Raw genomic sequence first — 19,360 nt, 5'->3', positions numbered from 1 at the left:
TAACATCTGTTGAACAATTCCCTTTTGGAAATTTCCCCAGAGAAAGAAAAATAGATAATGGATAAAAGAGAATGTATCTGGAGTGCCTTAGGCAAAGAGTAACTCCATGCTTCTGGGCACAGGCAACAAGAATCAAACAATATTGATGGAAAGAGTGCATTAGTAGGGCGGAGATACAGTAGTTCTAAGCAATGAAGCTTATATCTATAATGCTAACAATTAGTTTCATGAGATCTATTTATAAGGATCTACTTGGCTTAGAATTCAAGGATACCTCCACTCCTTCCCATTTCCTAAGGAAAAAAGAAAAGGGTTTTAATCTTATGGCTTAGTTCTATTTTTTTTTCTCTTACCTGAAAGAGTTTTTAAATCTTTAAGATTCACAAACAAGGGATTGGTGGTTGGCCTAATATTGCCAACCTAAAATTTTTTTTTTCTGAAGAGCTGCTAATGTTCAACATGATTTTCAGTATCCAGTTTTTCAAGAAGCAGGTGTTTAGAACAGTATCCTTCCATAAATTATAGTGTCTTAGAATATCTTGAGTTGGAAGAAGCTCTGGTTATCTGGTCTGACACCCCTCACTCAAAGCAGGGCCAAGTTAAAAATATATTGAACTTCTGAGTTAGATCAGGTTGTTCACAGCCTTGTCCAGTCAAATTTTCAATATATCCAAGAATGGAAGTTCCACATCTTTTCTGGACCACACATGCTGGTGTTTGACTACCTTCATGGTGAAAAGTTGTTTCATAACATCTAATTGGAATATCCTTTATTGCAGTTCCAGTTGTTTTGTCCTGTTACTGTGCACCACTGAAAAGAGACTAGCTCTACATTCTGTAATAATCACCTGTTTATATATCTGGAGGCACCAGCTAGATTCCTTTTGAGCTGCTGGTCTTCTCATCTGCAGGCTGAACAAATTCAAACTTCGTAGCCCGTTCTCATACGTGAGCATGTTGGTGGCTGGCTGTTAGACTTGCTGAGTTCTTGTGTTATTGCTGAGTGATTAATATGGCAGATTAAATTCAGTGTACATATGTATCTCATGGGGAGAAATAGAATCCAAATACATGCTGAAAAAATGCCTCTACATCAGTCATCATTAGCAGGAGAATAAGGTCATGGATAGTTTTCTAAGCATCTTTACTCTGAACCAGTTGCAATGCTTTAAAAAAGAAAGGGGGAGGGGGGAATGAAGGACAATTAGGAGATAGAGAATGAAAAAAAAAAAAAGTTGTGTTAGCACAGAAACTTATTGTTCGTTCTATATAAATACTGTATGCAGTTCTGACTACCCTGTCTCAGAAATAGTATGATACAATTAGACTCAATATAAGGACGGAAGAGAGAAAAGTATATTTTCTTTACAAGGACAGACTACGTCAAAAAGATGCTTCATTTTGGAGAATAAACTCATATGAACAGATCTGATAAAGGCATATAAAATCATAGATTGCAAGAGGAAATTTAGCAGGGTTGATGGGTTCATATTTCTTACAGCAGAGGAATTAAAGTATGAGCAGGTTCAAAACAAAGGGGGAGTTTATTTTTTATGTGCTGGTGCCTGAGCATGTTCTGTAACTGATTACAGTAAAATGCAGTGAAGCCAAAGTAATATTGATGGAACTAAATGTCCTTGAAGAATGGTTAGATGCAACTTTCTGCTTAGGAGGTTTCTAAGCTGCTTATTGCTGGATTTTTGGGAGGGCATAGCCAGGGAAAAAGTATTGCAGGATGCTAGCCCATTTTCAAATATTCTTTGTCTAAGTATTTTGTGGTGGTCAGAAACAGGATACTGGGCTAAATCAGACTTTGATCTACACCGTATTGCAATTATTTTGTTTTTAAAAATAAATGCCATGTAAATGTGACTATGCAGGCAAGGAATTATTAATGCTAGCTGGAGACGAGCAAATTATCTCCAGAAATAACTTTGAACAACCACTTCTGTTTCCTCCAAAACAGGATCTCTCAAACTCCTGAGCTACACTCATAACAAATCTTCTTATGGAAGCCAGTCTTCTGCTTTGCTGAAGAGAATAGCCTTGGATGTAAATGGCCATAATAGAAGTGGAGGTCCTTCACACAGCCCATAGTTGAGTTATGGAGCAGTTTGCTGTAAGACGTTGTGGATGCTTAAAACGTATAACTGTTCCAAGAGAGGATGGCAGTTCATGGAGGAGGAATTGCCAGAATATTGATAAATACACTGGAAAAAAAATAATGTCCAAATTTGTTTAGTAGGAAAAAAAACTGGCTTAGGAACTCCCTCAGCTGTTAATAGTTTGAGGCTGGGAGAGTACATACAGGCTTCATAATTCCTGCATAAATCCTAACTAATAACTTAATAGAAGCATGAAGATTTTCATATTGTAAATATTGTCCTTCCCTTTTCTCCAAGTATTTTAGAAAATACAAGGAAAACCCTCCTAAATATTAATAAAGTTGAGTTTTCGGAAGTTACTAAGTGCTATTGTTTAAGCAGTTATATTAACTCTGCATTATGATTTTATTGTAATATGCTACTTCTGCACAAACCTTTTCAATGTGAGACAATGAAACATTTTTAAACATCTGCCATTCATGTAACTTGTCCTATATTGTTTATTTTACACAATCATTTAAAAATAATTTATTTCTTAGAAATCTGCTTTGTAGAGTACTTTCCACAAAACAAGAATTTCACACACTTTCAGTATGAGAGAAGTATTATTTCCATCTTATAAATCAAGAGATTGACTCTGAAGCAGTTTGTCTCTGATTCTGTACTTTCTGTTCATTATAAGTTAGCGCAGTAATTTCTCATTGTCCAGCATCGTTATAGTTTGTGCTTAAAAGTATTAGCAGTGTCTCATGGCCTGAACTACTGTACTTGTTACATAATGAGATGGTGGGAGAACTGATTTTTGGGAAGGATGTCTGACAGTGAGCAAAGGTACTGGTTTAGGGGATGGGTGGCCAGTCTATTTTGCAAGTATTTAAAAAACAGCGTAGCTATAGGTCTTTGCACATGAGAATCTGTTATATTAAATGAAGAAAGTTTGCTCTCACTTTCCACAGTCTGTGCTTCTGTCTTAGTATGTGTAGTGACAAACAGATTATTCTGGAAGCTATCCAGTGAACTGTAATTTTACTGCTGTCTTCGTTTGCTGCATGAGCTACACACACATACTCTTTCTTATTTTTTTAATGTGGGGAAACAAAATATTTTTGAGTTGATTTTTTTTGAATCCTCAATTTAAATATTCTTCTCTTCACTTGCCTCATATCACTTGTCTTCCAGACAGTAGCTTTTTGTTCCCTGTTTCAACCAGAATAATCTCAGGGGAAGATACTAAAAAAAAAAAAAAAAAAAAAAAAAAAAAAATTATTGAAGTTCACTAAAGAATGAAGGGTGTTATTACTGTGTTAAGCCAACTACTTGAAAGACACTTGTGAGGATAAAACTAATAAGGTTCTTATTGTAATGCATAGAAAAATTTTGATTGTAAAGAGGAATGCTTTGGATGAGTAGCCTTTATTTGAATTTATGCATGATAAAGCATTCCAATGCGATATGGTATTAATGCTTTCTTTTCTGTTGTCTCGTAAATCCTAGTGCTTGAGTCTAAACAAGGAACTGAAGCATTTAACAGCTTGGTTCATAGTTTGGTAGATAAATATGTATTACGTAATCTAGCTGTGATGATGGGAATGATTTTGTGAATGCTCAGATATTAGGTACTATATTCATAGCTGAAGACAAAAGACACTTTAAGGCTGATTTTTAAAAACTCATGGTAAAACAGCAGCTTATTTGTGGAGTATGTGCTATAGTTTCATTGCTATAGGCTTTTGAACAGGGGAAATAATTAAAGAAATATGAGACATGCTCAGATTATAGCTGAAGTGCATATGTTTGTAGTGAACTGATAAGAACATGTAGCAGTGACATTTCATTTTGGAATAATTTTAGTTATAATAAAACTTTGGGTTTTTGTAATCTATTCTGTGCCATTGAAACACATAAACAGACTTTTCAGCGTAGATGCTACCAATAGGCTCTCTGGTCTGATATTTTTATCTTAGGGATAACTTCTGTTACATCTTCTAGGGAAGCTTCGGAATTGGTTATTCTGCAATTACATGTTTTCAGGAGCTAATTCTTAAATTCTGGTGCCTTAAGGAAGGTTTAAGTCCTTAAAGTAGGAATAGCTTTTCTTCTATGGCAATCAAAATGTTTTGTGTATTGGATATGAATGCAGTTATATGTAGCAATTAGGCGCTGTATTAGTATCTGAATTAGCAGCTCTGGAATACAGCCAGTTTGTGGCCAGGAAAGTGGCCAATAGCCTGGAGGAGAAATGTTTTAATATGTAATGAGAGCTCTCTCAAGCAGTTATTATTCTGGCAAGCTGCATCTGTAATTTTTCATATTACTTATTCGGGACAGTTGTTGTAATTTCTATTTAAAAAATGTGGAAGACAATTCATTGTACCTTTTTCATACTGAGTGAAAAAGTGCAAGAATGCTTGAAAACTTACTTGAGCAAAGTGAAATAGAAAATTACTTGGATCTGTTGGATATATTTTTATAGCCATCAGTTTCTTCATAGGATCAAGATATTGCAACAAGAATTATTTGCCTTAAGGAAATTAAGAATCTACACATGTGCTGTTCTGTTTATATCTTAATTCTTTTTGGTGCTAGGTTTCTTCACAAAGCATGAATACAGTAAATTTTCTGGAACTATACATACATGTGAAGTTAAACTTCAAGAACATTCTCTTAATTGAATAATAAAGCTGTTCATACAAGACATGCCAACAATATCTCTTTAAGTTACACTTCTGCAGGACCCAAGACCCTCATATTAACTTAAAGTTGTAATTTAAAGGGCCTGTTTCCATTAGGTAGGTAAATGGTAAAGCATGGGCTCCCACTTCTGCAGTTTAAGCGCAGTGCTGTTCTGAAACACTTCAGATAAGGCTGCTGTCCTTCCTCTTAACTGTGTGTTGTGTTGAAAATCAGTGGGAACCTTTCTTCTCTTTTAGGCTTTGCTTGTCATTGCTGTAACAAAAAGAAGAGAGAATCAAGTGGAAGAAAGGCGTATTTCTTTCATTAGTACCTGGAAGCATGAAGAGACAAAGTCAGCATGATGTTAACTGAATGTAATTTGAGCTGAAAGTTTTCAATTTGGGCTTTTATATTCCAATTATTTTATTAGTGGTATAAGACATTAAAAAGTACTGTAAACTATTTGATTTCACTAAGGAGAATACTAGTTAAATCACAGCCTGTGCTAACTGGAAATTAGGACTGCTGGACTTGTATCCGTGGCTCTGAAGTAATTTAGTCTGTGACTTTATGCAAGCTACTTAAACTCAGTTTCAGTTGCCCAGTTTCTTTACCTGTTTGTCCCCATGAATGGGGTGCATGTACCTGTCCATGTGAGATTGGATTCTTATAACCAGTAATCTCTGGTGGGCTTGTCTAGCGCCACAGTTGCCTTTGTGTCTTCTCATACCTAGGCAGGAATGCTGGCAGGAGGTTCAACCATTCTTTGGTGCCTTCATACCACCGTGAATCTGATGACAGTGAGTCTTGTAATGCTCACTTCTCAAGATTTAGCTGCCTTTTCTCTTGGCCTTGCAGATATCGCAGGTGTCACGGGTACTCTGTGATTCTTACTGCTGCCCTGCAAGTCATGCAGAGACGCTGAGGACTGTGGTGGTGGAGCTATCATTTATTTGGGGAGGGAGGTGTGACAGGAAGCCATGAACATTCTGCCTGTTAGTGTCTGCAGTCTCCTTTGGACAGTAGCACTGCAGGCTCTATGTAGCTCACTCTGGGAAAGATAAGTAAAAAGATGAGGAGTCTCGTAGAAGTTGGATTTCTTAGAAGCTTCGCAACTGGCTGGTCTTCAGGCTGTATGAGAGCGTTTACTCCCTCTGACTCCTGTTTTACAAATTGTAGTTGGTATAATGTTGTCTTGCAACATCAGGAGCCATCTGGGCTGTAAAGTGGGACAGATCTCTTAAATCATCTCTTGCCACACCCAAGGTGCCTTTGAGCCTTCCTTGCCTGCAGAGGAGGAGAAAGGACAGACCTTTCATAAATCTGGTCTTCGCCTTTCAGTCAGTGTCACAGGGGCCTTGCTCTTCCTAGTCTTTTGTGCTCTCCCTTCATACAGCTCGTGTTTCTGCTGCAGAGGTGCGAGGCTGGCAGGGCTATCTTGTCTGGGTTCCTCATACCCAGGAAATACCTGTCCTGGTTTCGGCTGGAATAGAGTTAATTTTCTTCTTGGTAGCCGGTATGGGGCTGTATTTTGAGTTTAGGATGAGAACAGTGCCGATCTAAGTAGTTGCTAAGTGGCGCTCACACTGGTCAAGGACTTTTCAGCTTCCCATGCTCTGCCTGGCGCATAAGAAGCGGGGAGGGGGCACAGCCAGGACAGCTGACCCAGACTGGCCAAAGGGCTGTGCCGTACGGTATGGCGTCATGCCCAGTATATAAACTGGGGGAGTTGGCCGGGGGAGGGGCAATGATCGCTGCTTGGGGGACGTGCTGGGCATCGGTTGGCGGGTGGTGAGCAATTGCACAGTGTAATTGCTTGCTTTGTATTACTATTGTACTATTATTACTTGTTTTTATTATTATTGTTACTATTACTATTACTACTGTTCTATTTTTATTTTACTTTAGTTATTAAACTGTTCTTATCTCAACGCACAAGTTTTCCCCTTTTGCCCTTCCGATTCTCTCCCCCATCCCACCGGTGGGGGAGTGAGCAAGCGGCTGCGTGGTGCTTAGTTGCTGGCTGGGGTTAAACCACGACAATACCCATAAAAGTACCCCACTCCTCTTCAGATTGTGCCTTGCAACTCCATTATATTTATCACATGCTTTTTTAACCCCAATAACAACCCCTCTGCCCCAAACAGTTAGGTCATGGTTCATTGAGATCATTGTTTGCCCTAAAATAAAGGTTTTATGTCATGTACTCTCATTTCTGTTTTTCTCTAGCCATCTGTTCTCTTTTGTCTTTCACTTAGATTCTAAACTCTTTGAAGAAACAATTTTTTTTTTGTTTGCTTGTTTGTCTTGCTCTGTTTTCTTTAGTGCCTTGCACAATGAGGTCTTCATCAATGTGTAGGGCTTACTGGTGCTTTAACAACGCTGCTTCTAAGTCTTGGTATTGATAGACTTGCAAATATTCTTCGTTAGGTCTCTTGGTTATATTTTTTTTTTCCCCAGATAATTTTATTTGCCCTTATCACTGAATCACAATTGTTTATCTAACTATGTCTTTAGGAAAGATATTCTAAACAAAATTCCAGTTACGCAGATTTAGATCCATTCCAGGTTGAAACAGTTCTTTCATCTTCTGTACAATTCAAAAAGAAGTTACGATATTTTTTTTTCCTATGCATCTTGCATCAGCAGCTTTTTCCACTACCTGTTTAGACAATTCCCCCCCCCCCCCCCCCCCCCCCCCCAATAGATGGGGACATTTACCCACTTGAAGATATTTGTTGTAACTATTGTGCTACAGCAGCTTGATTTACCTTTATGCCCTGGGAGAACTGTTGGGTGTAACATGAGTAATGCACATTTGAAAGAACAATTAGATGATAGCAAGTAAATGATGTGGTTCTGAACACCTGTATGAAGTGAAGCAGAAAGCTGACTTTTAATTTAAAATGAATCAAATTCTCTTCTACCTAAGTAATTTGAAGATATTTTTGATACACTTGGAATAAAAACACTTATGGCTGAAACTTTAGTGTACTCACCTGAACTGAATCTTAATGATCTAAAGACTCATTTATAAACAAAGAACAGTTTTAACAGTGTCTGTAAAGCTGGAGCAGTATCAGATGTAGTGACATTTTCCTATTCTATATGGAAATGGTTGTAGTAGCTCAAGTTCTTTTAGTTTAAAGTGAAATCATATTTCTAATGTGTGTATTACAGTATAAAAGCCTATTGTTCATTTAGTCATTATTAATGTTCAGTATGATCTAGATCTATGTAGTTAAGTTAAAAATTTGTTAATTTTATTTTTTTTCAGCAAACCTAGCTGTTTAAAGTCATTAAAGTCTAGAATTAAATCAAGTGAAATGTGCTAATTAATGTCAGAATGGATATGGAGCCTTAAAGGTATCTTTAATGGCCTAGTCAGCAGTTTGAATACTAGGTTAGTTACGGGAGGAATAATTGTGTGGCTTGTTTGTTTTTTTCTTTTTTTCTTCTTTTTTTTAAAAGAAAGTAAAAGTAATAACTTCTGTAGCTAATTGCATTCCTTGAGCTGATAAAGTCTAAATTAGTTGATTATGTAAATTGGTCAGGCTTTTTTACCATGTTAGGTAAATATATATTTTTAAAATTTATTTAAATATTTTAAAAATAGTTATCCAGTTGTTACCCAACTTTTATCTAAGATTTTATGTTGCTGAACTAAAACAGATACTTGCTGAAATCTTTAAATTATTTGGTCTTCTAAAATGCTGTCTTTTTCTGTTTTGCAGCATGGGTCAGCTCTCTTTCTATGGGGATGGTCTTCTTCTGTTCTCCAATAGTCAGCATATTCACAGACATATTTGGTTGTCGAAAAGTAGCTGTTATTGGAGCTGCAGTAGGGTTTGCTGGACTCCTTTCAAGTTCTTTTGTGAGGTAAAAAATTCTTTTCTTTACATTAGAAGTATTTTATCTATTTTACAGTGTAGTGGTAATGCTGATCATATTAACAGAATACGAAGGAGTAAGCAGTGCTACTTTATATTATCTGTTAGAGCAGAAACCTTGTTTTATTTGTTTTTGTTTTTGTCTTTCTAACTGACTTGTGAAAACTCCAAGTGATACTTTCAACTTCAAAAGTAATTTTAAAAATATAATATAACCTCATAACAGCACTTCCTATTTAACAGGAACCACTATGTATAAATGTATCAAAGCAAGACTAATGCTATAAGATCAACAGCATTGTCCTGGATAAACTTGTATATTTGCTTGATGTATGCTGTGTTTTAGCAGGTACATAAACACTGTTTCTGTTTTCCCCTGCTGCCCCGTCCCCTCAATTTGCTTTTCAAACACTGTTTTAATGTTGATAAATATACAGTAGGACCTCCAGGAAGGTGTTAATGTTGTAGTAAAATGTGATGTTTTCTTCTGTTCTTACTGGTCCAATTGCCAAACACAGAGATAGTGAAAACCTTGGTATAATGACATATACTTAGGGCTTATTGGCTTTATTAAGAAAAATCTCAGTTCTTTCTTGTGTTGTTGAGAAAACTTGAACAGTAGTCGAGAAGTTTTTCTCCAGATTACACTTCATTTTGTACATTTCTGTAACTCTTGCAGAATAATTCCTAAGGAGTTCAAGAGCAGCTGATTTGTTGGACATGCCCTGTAGAAGATGAGGAAACAGGAAATTTACTCACTTATTCTAGTCATCAGCAGAAATTGGTTAGTGAAGATAGGGTAAGAAGTAGCAGGAAAATAAGCTACAGTTACGTCTAGTTCTCAGTCTGCTTTTTCCCCCCACCCTTAGCATAACAAGTACAGGAACAATCAAAAGCAAAATTCAGGAGAGTTTCCTACATCGATGAAAATCTATCTATACAGACAGGCTTGTGAAAATGTTTTCTATCCCTGTACTCTGAACCAGATAGATGTGAGCTGGCTGTAATCTGGATGGACGACTAGCCATGCTGTGTGGCACTGTGCCTGAGCTAATAGGTCTAGTTTGGGCATATGTCCCCTAATATGAAAACATATCCACAAATGTACAGGAAGAGAAGACAAATAGTTCTGTCTTAGGTACCGAGACTAGTGTTTATATTTATTCTTGGAATAAGTTATACTTATGGGAAAAAGAAAGCTTTGTTTTCTTGTTACACAAGCAAGTTTATGATTTTTATTTTATTTGTTGGTTAATCCAAGTGCAAATATTTTGATTAATTCATTTTATTAAAGCAAACAAACAAAAAACCCACTTCCTAATATGTTTTAAGAGGCTCGTTACCACAGGTGAGGTAAAAATTAAAAGAATACATCTTGGAAAAGTCTTTCTTCCTCCTTGCTTACCAGTAGTGTGTTAAGTGATGAATACTAAAACAGTCTCATTATTATAAATTAAACCTCTTGATAAAGGAAAGATGTTTTCTTCCTTTGAACAAAATGCTATCATCCCTGTATTTCCCTGGCATCCAATGGAACAAGGGCACAGAAGAGGCATGCAAAAGGAAGTTATTTTGTAAAGGTTTTAAAAAATACGTAGCTTATTTGAATTTTGTTTTAGAATTTGAGGAGCACTTTGAAAGGAGAGGTGAATTCTTGTTAGAGTACATGCCATGTTAATGTGCATTCTCTGTGTTTCATTGTTACTTACACTAAAATGATTTATGCCTATGATGTTATCAGTTAATTGAGGGATTACAGTTCAGAGATAGAAGTCAAGGTTCTAAAAGTAAAATATTGTACAGTAGATAAATGTAAATATGATTTACTGCTTTTGTTACATACTGATTTCTTAATATAAATTTTATCTCTTAGGAAGCTGAGATGTAAGAGTATTTGTAATGCAGGAAAATATTTTACTATGTATGTCATGCTGCAAACTCTTTGAATGGAAGCAGAAGTTCTCTGTCCTTACTGTATTATATTCCTACTCTCATTTTATAATTTCTGTTTTTATTTTTCCTGGGAATTTTCCATTGATAAAGGTAATCGGTCTTTCCCCCTTATGTTGTTTTGACTGGCTTACCTTGTGTATAATCAGTTTTAGGAATTGATAGTTTAATGTAGAAAGCAACAATATTATGTTACAAAAAATATTCTTTCACAGTAATACACAAAACCAGAGTTCCTGGTGTCAGACCTTTGTTAGTCAAATACTGTTTTCTAAGAATTTCTGTAATTGCATGGGAAGCTTGTGGAGTGTATTTTGGTATAGAGGGATGCTGGCAGGTAACATCCTATGACAAGAAGCACTACATAAAGCGTTCATAGGCCTTAAAAAAAAAAATAAAATATATATATTGGCTAACAGGTTAAATGGTTTTCTGTAACTGCTTTAAAAGCAGCTGTTAGCTGACAGAAAAGAGCCCATGGTTCATTGAAAACATAGTATTAAAAAAAAGTCATCATGTGCCACCTCAGAAATCTTGTATAAAAACACTTCTCACACATTGCCTCCTTCATCTAAATGTAAAAAATATTTCTGTTGACTTATCAATACTATAATACTAATTTAATTAATTATACTAACACTGCTACAATTTCTTGCACAAAGGTACCTTTTAATGTCACGCATCTGCCTGTGATCTAATACAATGGCTCTGCTTCATTTCAGTTGTGTAGTAGATGGTAATGGTGAAGAACCTTGTGATGAAGATCCTCCTTAATATGAGCTGAAATGTTTCATTCTTTATTAATGTTTTTTTTCCTATTTTTTTCTTAGCATATCCAATATCTGGATCAAAACACTGAATTTAGAATATTTAATAAAAAGGGGATTATTTGTCTAAAAAAATAATACCTAAAGTCTATCATTTGCTAATAATGTATTATACTGTCAAGTTTTAGTCCTATTTTTGTTTTATTTTTCATTTAATAATGATGTTTACTACTTTTGCTGTTGTATTTTCACAATAAACTATGTAAATACTTGGTTTTTCTGGGTTCATGAGGAGTGTTCAGTATTATGTTTGAACCGTTAGCACAGTGAAGAAATGTGTAAATGAAAACAAATTGTTTTTTTCTTTTCCAAAGAAAATTATAAACCCAGCAATGGTTGAACTTACATTTGGTGAATTCACTCTCACTTTGAAACTTTCTTTTAGTCAGAGTATTTGGTGTAATTATACTTAAATATAATTTTGCTTTTTTACCTGTTCAGTGAATTCTATGAAATTTTCAGTGGAGGAAAATAGAATAATTGCTGAATTAAGCTGACACAGTGTATATCAACTACAAGTGCAAACAAACTCTTAACTCACTTCTGTAAATATGTCAATTAATTAAAAAGCTGTTTTGCAGATGGTAGGTGAATGTGAGCATACAGTATTGTACAAAAGACTAATGATTTTTTTCTTTTTTCTTTTGATATAGCACTATTGAACCTCTATATTTCACCTACGGAGTCTTATTTGCCTGTGGCTGCTCATTTGCGTACCAGCCATCCTTGGTCATTCTTGGGCACTATTTCAAGAAACGCCTTGGACTAGTGAATGGCATTGTCACTGCAGGCAGCAGCTTGTTCACTGTGTCGCTGCCCTTCCTCTTGAGAGTTTTGATCGATTCTGTTGGCCTATACAACACCTTGCGGGTCCTGTGCGTCCTTATGTTTGTTCTGTTCCTGGCTGGCTTTACGTACAAACCCCTTGTTTCCAACACCAAAGACAAGGAGGGAGGAAAGAAGGGAAAGTTCAGATTTCCCTCTGAAAAAAAGATTTGCAATTTCTCCGTTTTCAAAGTTCCCAGTTACCGAATCTGGGCTTTTGGGATCCCAGCTGCACTTTTTGGATACTTTGTGCCTTATGTTCACTTGGTAAGTGCATGTTTCTTTCTACATATGATGTATTCAAAACTACAGCTATTTCTCTTTGTGTTACAGACTAAGGAAACCATTGGTGATAGGAAGCAATATTTAAAGTGCAAGTTGTGTTGGGGAGAAACATGAAATTAATTTTGATGTTGTCTGTGATTAAGAGGGCTCTAATCAGAACTATTAGTTGAGGCAGTTAAAATTCTAGTTCCTTGTTCTCAGTCTAAGGTTTAAAATACTTTAACTATGAAAAGAGGCATTTGAAAAGTATTCTGTACTATTCCAAAGAGAATTCTTTATTTTGGTACTCAGCTGCATACATTGCCAATGATACTTGTGCATTTCAGAGGAATAATGGAAGAAGTAAATAGCAGAAAATGGGTAAAACTTCTAATTTTTGTTCCTTTAAATTGAGGTATGCTTTAAACTGTACATTTTTAAGGTATATTTTATTGACCATTTTCCAGGTTTATTCAAAGCAAAATGCTTGGATTTTTCTGTCTCTCAAACTTTAGTGCTATAGTGGTAAACTACAAAGCTAATATAACTGATCCTGTTATCCGGTGCTCCTAGCTGCCAATTCAGCTGATTTTTATTGCTGTCTACAGTAACTGGTAGAGTTTTAGCTTCTGATGATGGGGAAGCTGTCAATCAGCTATTTCTTATACATGTACTAAAAGTTAATTTGTTTCCCTAGCAGATTTTTTTTTTCCTGTAGTAAACTGTTAATCTTAAGAAATTTTGATGCAACTGGGAGATGCATTACATGAAATGTATCTGGCTGGCACTCATTGCACTACTTTCTTAAACATGAATTATTTTTCAATGGCTTCCTGGTTGTGCTGTCTAAACTGAAGTGGTGCAAACTAAAAAGCTTAAAAGGGAAAGGGGAAAAAAAAGCCCACAGCCTGCAATGGGATGCTCTATTTAGACCATTACACATCCTCATATTCAAGAATATTTGATAAACAGCATGGACTAGTAGCGCTAGTACCCACTATGAAAACAGAAGGATCATATTAATATTTAATATTCAACCATGATAGAACAGTAAGATTAATAATAATAAATGTCCTGAATTCTGTCAGAAATCTTCAACTTCTTAAAAGCCCGTGGGTTTGTATGCAATATAGCAAGTGGTGTCACTGCTTTCTGGTAATACAGTGGTTAGATTACTGACTCTGCCTCAGATATTTATTTTAAAAATTATCTTAGAGTAGGGGCTGGTTTGTTTTGAGCAGCCGTAAACTGACTTTTATTCATGGCTAGTTCTTGTTACTTAGTTTTTAATTGTGTAGATCTTATTCTGTAACACTTAATTAGACAATTTCAAAGGACCGTACAATCAGATGACTAAGCTATTGTGACACCATATCCTATTCCCTGTAAGTTTTGTAGAAATGTTTTGAAATAAAACCGTGTTCAGAGGAGTAGAAGGGAAGTGTTGTAGGGAAAACTATTGGATAGATCATAAATGACCGTTAACACAGAGAACTGAAGAACAAGGCTATACAAGGAGTTACACAGAACCTCTAAAATACATTTATTTAACAAAAAGCTTGCCATTTTTTACCAAGACACTTGTACAAATGTGTCTTGTTTCTAGATAGGACTAAAGCTGCTGGTTGACTTGTAGAGGACAAAACACTTTGTATCTTTTTTATGATATAATTTTTCTTTTTATAGCATGCTTTCACTCCTGTTGAGTGCTTTTTTTTCCCCCCATATCAGATTGGCACAAATTCTGATTGTGAAATACATCTCCAGTACAGGAAAACAACTTGATCAAGGCTGTTTCTAATATAATGTTTTATAACATTATAAAACTATTCCAAAGTGCAGTTAGAATCTAATATTTTAGATTACTTCAAAATTATACTAAGAGATTTAAATTCCAGCTTTTTTTTTGCACAGAGTTTCAGAGGAAACTTGTTTTCAGAGGAAATTTGTTTTAATTTACTTGTCTCTAAATATTCCATTTTACTGAGTAATTCTCTGATCCTCCTGTAAAACAGAGAGGAAAATCATCTTAAACAATGTAATCTTAAACAATTAAACAATTTTAAACAAGAAGCTTAGCTTTCATTCTTGGCTTTGCAGATAGCATTGAGTGGAAAATAGCTTGATTTTTATCTTTAATCTTTTAAAACATTTGATTATTTATGATTCAGATTTCTATCCAAAATTTAATGTAGGTACTTTTCAATATACATGAAGAATCTACGGAGGATTGAGGTACTACTTAACTTGTGTTATGTACCCAGGACTCTTGACCATACTCTGAAATATTTAAGGCCTAAACCAAACTTTGATCAGTGAGTATGACAGGGATGGTAAGAAACAGTATGAACTGGAATCAAATTTCATGTGTTTATACTGATAAAGAAACTATGTAGGTACATCAATGTCAGATTTCTGTTTGCTTATGTATATGGTCCAGTAAGTACTATGTAAGTGCTCACTAATCTTTCAGAAAGCTTGACATACAAATAGTTTAATAAAAACAAATAGTTTAATAAAATAATCCCTAGCTCTACTGAGGTCAAAATAGAAAATTAAAACTTGCATTTCATAAATAGCAGTATTTCCACTTCCAGAACGTATAAGATTTTTTTTTCTAACCTTCAGTCTTGGATAAGTGATCAGGATGAAGAGAGTTTAATACCTGCAGGTCATATATTTAAGATTATTTTATGATTATTTTGTATGTGATTAACGAAGATGAATATATCCTCAGAAGCAGAAATCTTTGTGACAGAAAGCAGGAGTTTGAATCTTGCTGGGTTGGAGAATGTAGTTGTAGGACTAACAGTAAACTTTCTGCTTGGGGCTTAAAGAATGAAGTGTTCTCGCAGCTAAACCCACTATTTCTGTAATTATTTCTACATAAAGCAAACTCATTCCAGAATTCAGGTCTGCTCTTAGAACTAAGCAAGCACTCATTCCTCTAACTCAAATTTAATAATTTCAAAAAGAAGGGAAAATCTTTTTAATTGAAAGGGGTATTTATTTTTATGAAAACATTAAGTGAAGAACCATAGCATTTATTGCTGGTGGGCAATGATGTATGCTGGGGGGACTATTTAAAACTTCAGGCAGTCTCTGTGGATTCGTATTTGAGAAAGTGAATACGTCAGTGTTTATGAAGGAACAGCATGGATTCTGCCCTTCAACACAGATACTTCAACTCCAGTAGATAGCTCTGGACTTTTTTTATCATAGTTTTGTCTGCTTTTGATAAAAAACCCACATTTTATGTACTTCCAGAAGTATGTACTTCCAGATAAGTCAAAGGCTATAAGAAAAAAATGACTTTTTGCTGGTACATCTACCAAACCAGAGACTACTCTCCTCAGCTTTAGCAAATGAAAGTTACTATTGTTCCATTGTTTACTGCATTTTTAAAATTGTAGCAATACTGGAAAAGGAATATGATACTTGGACAAGTGACAGCTTTTGTTATGCTAAAACTCTTGAAATTTTCCCACTGTTAATGTTGGCCGACAATAGCCAGGCTGCTAGAATGGGATGCTGGTTGCAAGTGCCATAAGAAAAAACACTTATACATGGAGCCTCATGCCTACAACTCTTCCCTTAGCTCTCAGACCTGGTTCCTGTACTTATCAAGTCCCATTTTTCCCACCTGGAAAGGCAGTTTCTGCCAGAGTGTTGGGTGCTCTTGACCATGTGACGAAATGCAGGTGCCACAGGCCCTACTGGTTAGGGTCATTGTGTGTCACCACTTGGGTCCATGGCAGCTGGCGGTTGCAGACTCGGTGTGCTCTAGTCATTGCACATCAGCTGCTGTCTGCTGGCTTGGCACCATGGAGGAGCTCCTAAGGTCCCCGGCAGGGTCTCTGAGTGCTTCTGAGGCCAGCTCTGATTTCTGTCTGTCTCCCTTGTGTTTTCTGAAGCATATTGGAAAGGAGGATGCATGCTGTGAAACTTGTAGTAAGAAAGAAAAGCTCATTTTGGGCTTTGGAATAATAGAATTAGCCAGCTCTTAACAATTTTAACCAGCTGCACTGTATTTGCTAGACAGAGTAAAAGCTGTTAAAACCAGAGAAAATAACCTGCTCATGAACTAGGCTCTAACTAAAATTAAACAAATCAACAAATTAATTATATGGCATGCTAGATAGGATTCATATCAAGGAGCTGGCAAGAATTATCAGTCCCTGACTGGTAGGTACCAGCTGCTTGCAAAATAAGCATCATATTCCTTTTGGCTCTTGTAGGGGAGAACCAAAAAGGGAGAGCTTTTCTTATCCCAGTTTAATTGGTGTCGAATTCCATTAGTAGGTGTTCCATTCCATGTGACTTTTGGGGAATTGGGTTGGCAGAAATACTATAAATAGGTTTTGACTTAACTTTATTATATAGTTTTAATATTAATTCAGATTGAATAGCAAACTGATAATTCATAGGATTACTAAATCAAATGGTTGTTACTCCTCTCAATTTTAAATCCAGCCTAAACTGCAGTGATTGAGAGTTTGTTTTTTTTTTTTCCCTTTTGCTGACTCTCTAAAATATGCAAATAGCCAAATAAAAAAAAAAAACAAACTAGTTTAGACCATTCAGGTTTAAACTGTGAGTCCACAACAGAAATCTGTCAGATTAATGCAAAACACTCTTTCCAAGTTGTTTTTAATAAGGACTGTCTCACAAGGAAATGATTATATTTGAATATCAAGTATATTTGAAAGAAAGTATACCTAGTCTCTGTGCCACTTGTTCTGCTAATAAACAGATAACTTCTGTTTTTCAGGAATCAGTCTAATGTTAAGTGTTTAGTGCTGTTCTCTCTTACCCTTTAAAAACGTATGTACTTAATCAGGATCATACATCCTTAATTCTTATGAGCTTGTTAGGTCAATTCTGTTAAAATTTGATATATCATCACGTGTTAGGTAGTTTAAAAGATATGCTGTTGCTTTTTGTGCTTTATTTAGCAGGGTGAAAAGAAACACTGCTTACAATGTATGTTGTCACTGCTTACTCTTTTCTAAGCAGTGACTAACGTCACTACTAAGGTTCCGTAGTAATTTGTCTTGGGACATGGTTTGGTTTAGCAGTTACTTTCATTAAATGCCTCTTGCTAATGATAAGTCCTGTCTTATTTGTAAAGTTTGACACCTTGCAGAATGAAAAACTGAACTGAACAACTGAATAGTTGAACAAAATAGTGCAAACATTTATTACATGTTTTACTTTTAAAAAAGCAACTAGATGGTAGACAATGCAATAAAAATGTGTATTGATAAAGTTTACTGTTCCAAGTCTAAATCTTTTTTTATAAAGAAAATGCATACTCTTAAAGAATGGCTAGATCTATTTGAAAATTAGGCTTACTGTTTAAATATTGTTATAGAATTGTGTACAAAGCTACCCATTAATGATAAGCAATGTGAAAGTTACCACAACACGAAACTTCAGAATAGCTCAGGAAAAATAGATTTCGATATTTCTCACCGTGCTTTGCTGCCTATTTCTTAACTTACTGTGTAAATCTGACTTTTCCTTTTGGTGCTTATCCATGTTCCTATTCCATGATGGGTACATACTTGCATATGTAGAGATTTTTGGTTAGCAGTAGCTATATGGAGTGCATGTGTTCTGTGTCTGTGTGCTTCATGTTTAAAATATGAAAAAATGGTGTGTGCCTGGCCACCTTTTCCAACAACTTCCTTGAGAGAATCCGTGTTGGGAGACAGATTTAAATACTGGATTTGTTCTCCTCCATAGATAGCTACTGAAGATTGTCTCACTGCTTCTCTGAATCTGCATGTGCCAGGAATAGGTTCAGCGGGACCTCCAAGGAACAGGGAAGTGAGACTGCAGACTTAATGCTTGGAAAAAATAGGTAGATACTGCCTCAGATTCTAGAAACTGCCCCTGAGAAACAAAGCATCACCTTGGACTCTTTAAGATTTTCATCAGCTGTATTGGTAAAGAAAGTGCATCTCACAATGAAAAGCAAAGAGGCTTCCAAGCAGCTGGCCAGCTAAAAGGTATTCCAAAAAGATACAGCAGCCCCAGGACCATTGTCAGGTACAGACATGCTCCCAGCAGTGGACACTGTGTAGCTGTTTTTCACTAGGAGATAAAAATATAATGTAGTATGTATGTCCTCTGTGGTGCTGTGCTTTGCTGTATCTAAACCAGGAATATGCTATGTTTGGAAGAATTCAGAGCAGATTCCTTGCTTCCTGCGGTATTATATGTTGCATAAAGGTAAACAGTTTAGCCACCTTCTCTTTTTATAGACCTTAGGAATGGCTGGGAAGGAGTGCCAGTGATGACAAGCATTCTTACCAGGCCAGTAATCCCCTGCTCTGCTCAGTCCACAAGCAGCTGTGACAGATTGAGTACGTCGCTGTGTTATCCTTTGGAGACCACTTGTCCCATTTTGAGCATCTGAGTCAGCATTACCCAGTATGCCTAGTCATCTTGGGCTCTCTTTCATCTGGATAATCCTTCCAGTTCAGTTTGTTTCCTGTTCATTACCTCCCATGGTCTTTCAGCTGTCCTTCCAATGATATCTGTCACAACAGGAAGTTTCCTGGGAAATAGGAAATTACTCACTTTCATCTCCAAAAATGAATAGGTTTGGGAAAACCTGTTCATCTGCAAAAGGAAATGAAATGTAATTGAGAGACTGGTTCTTATGTCTTAACTTTCAGAATTCAGCATTTCTATTACATTACCATGTGTGTGAAGTTCCTTAGCTTGTGTTAGGTCAAAACCATTAGCAGTACCAGAGCCCTTGTCATTTGAATTATTGACAGCTTTGAGGATTTTAACCCAGGTTTTTGAGGTAGCT

At 35.9% G+C, this 19,360-nt stretch overlaps 1 protein-coding gene across 1 annotated transcript in view; it reads left to right on the top strand.

Annotated features, from left to right (window-relative positions):
- Positions 1 to 19,360, top strand: part of SLC16A10 (solute carrier family 16 member 10) — a 77,897-nt gene that overhangs the window by 36,053 nt on the left and 22,484 nt on the right. The window contains exons 2-3 of the mRNA XM_082306144.1: positions 8,513 to 8,657; positions 12,099 to 12,537. Of these exons, the coding sequence (XP_082162270.1) occupies positions 8,513 to 8,657; positions 12,099 to 12,537 (584 nt within the window). The remainder of the gene's footprint in view (positions 1 to 8,512; positions 8,658 to 12,098; positions 12,538 to 19,360) is intronic.

The sequence above is a fragment of the Platalea leucorodia genome (genome assembly GCF_965183815.1).
Source record: "Platalea leucorodia genome assembly, chromosome: 3".
NCBI classification, from domain to species: domain Eukaryota; kingdom Metazoa; phylum Chordata; class Aves; order Pelecaniformes; family Threskiornithidae; genus Platalea; species Platalea leucorodia.
Note: the sequence above shows the minus strand (reverse complement) of the source record. Positions and strands in the feature narration are given on the sequence as shown.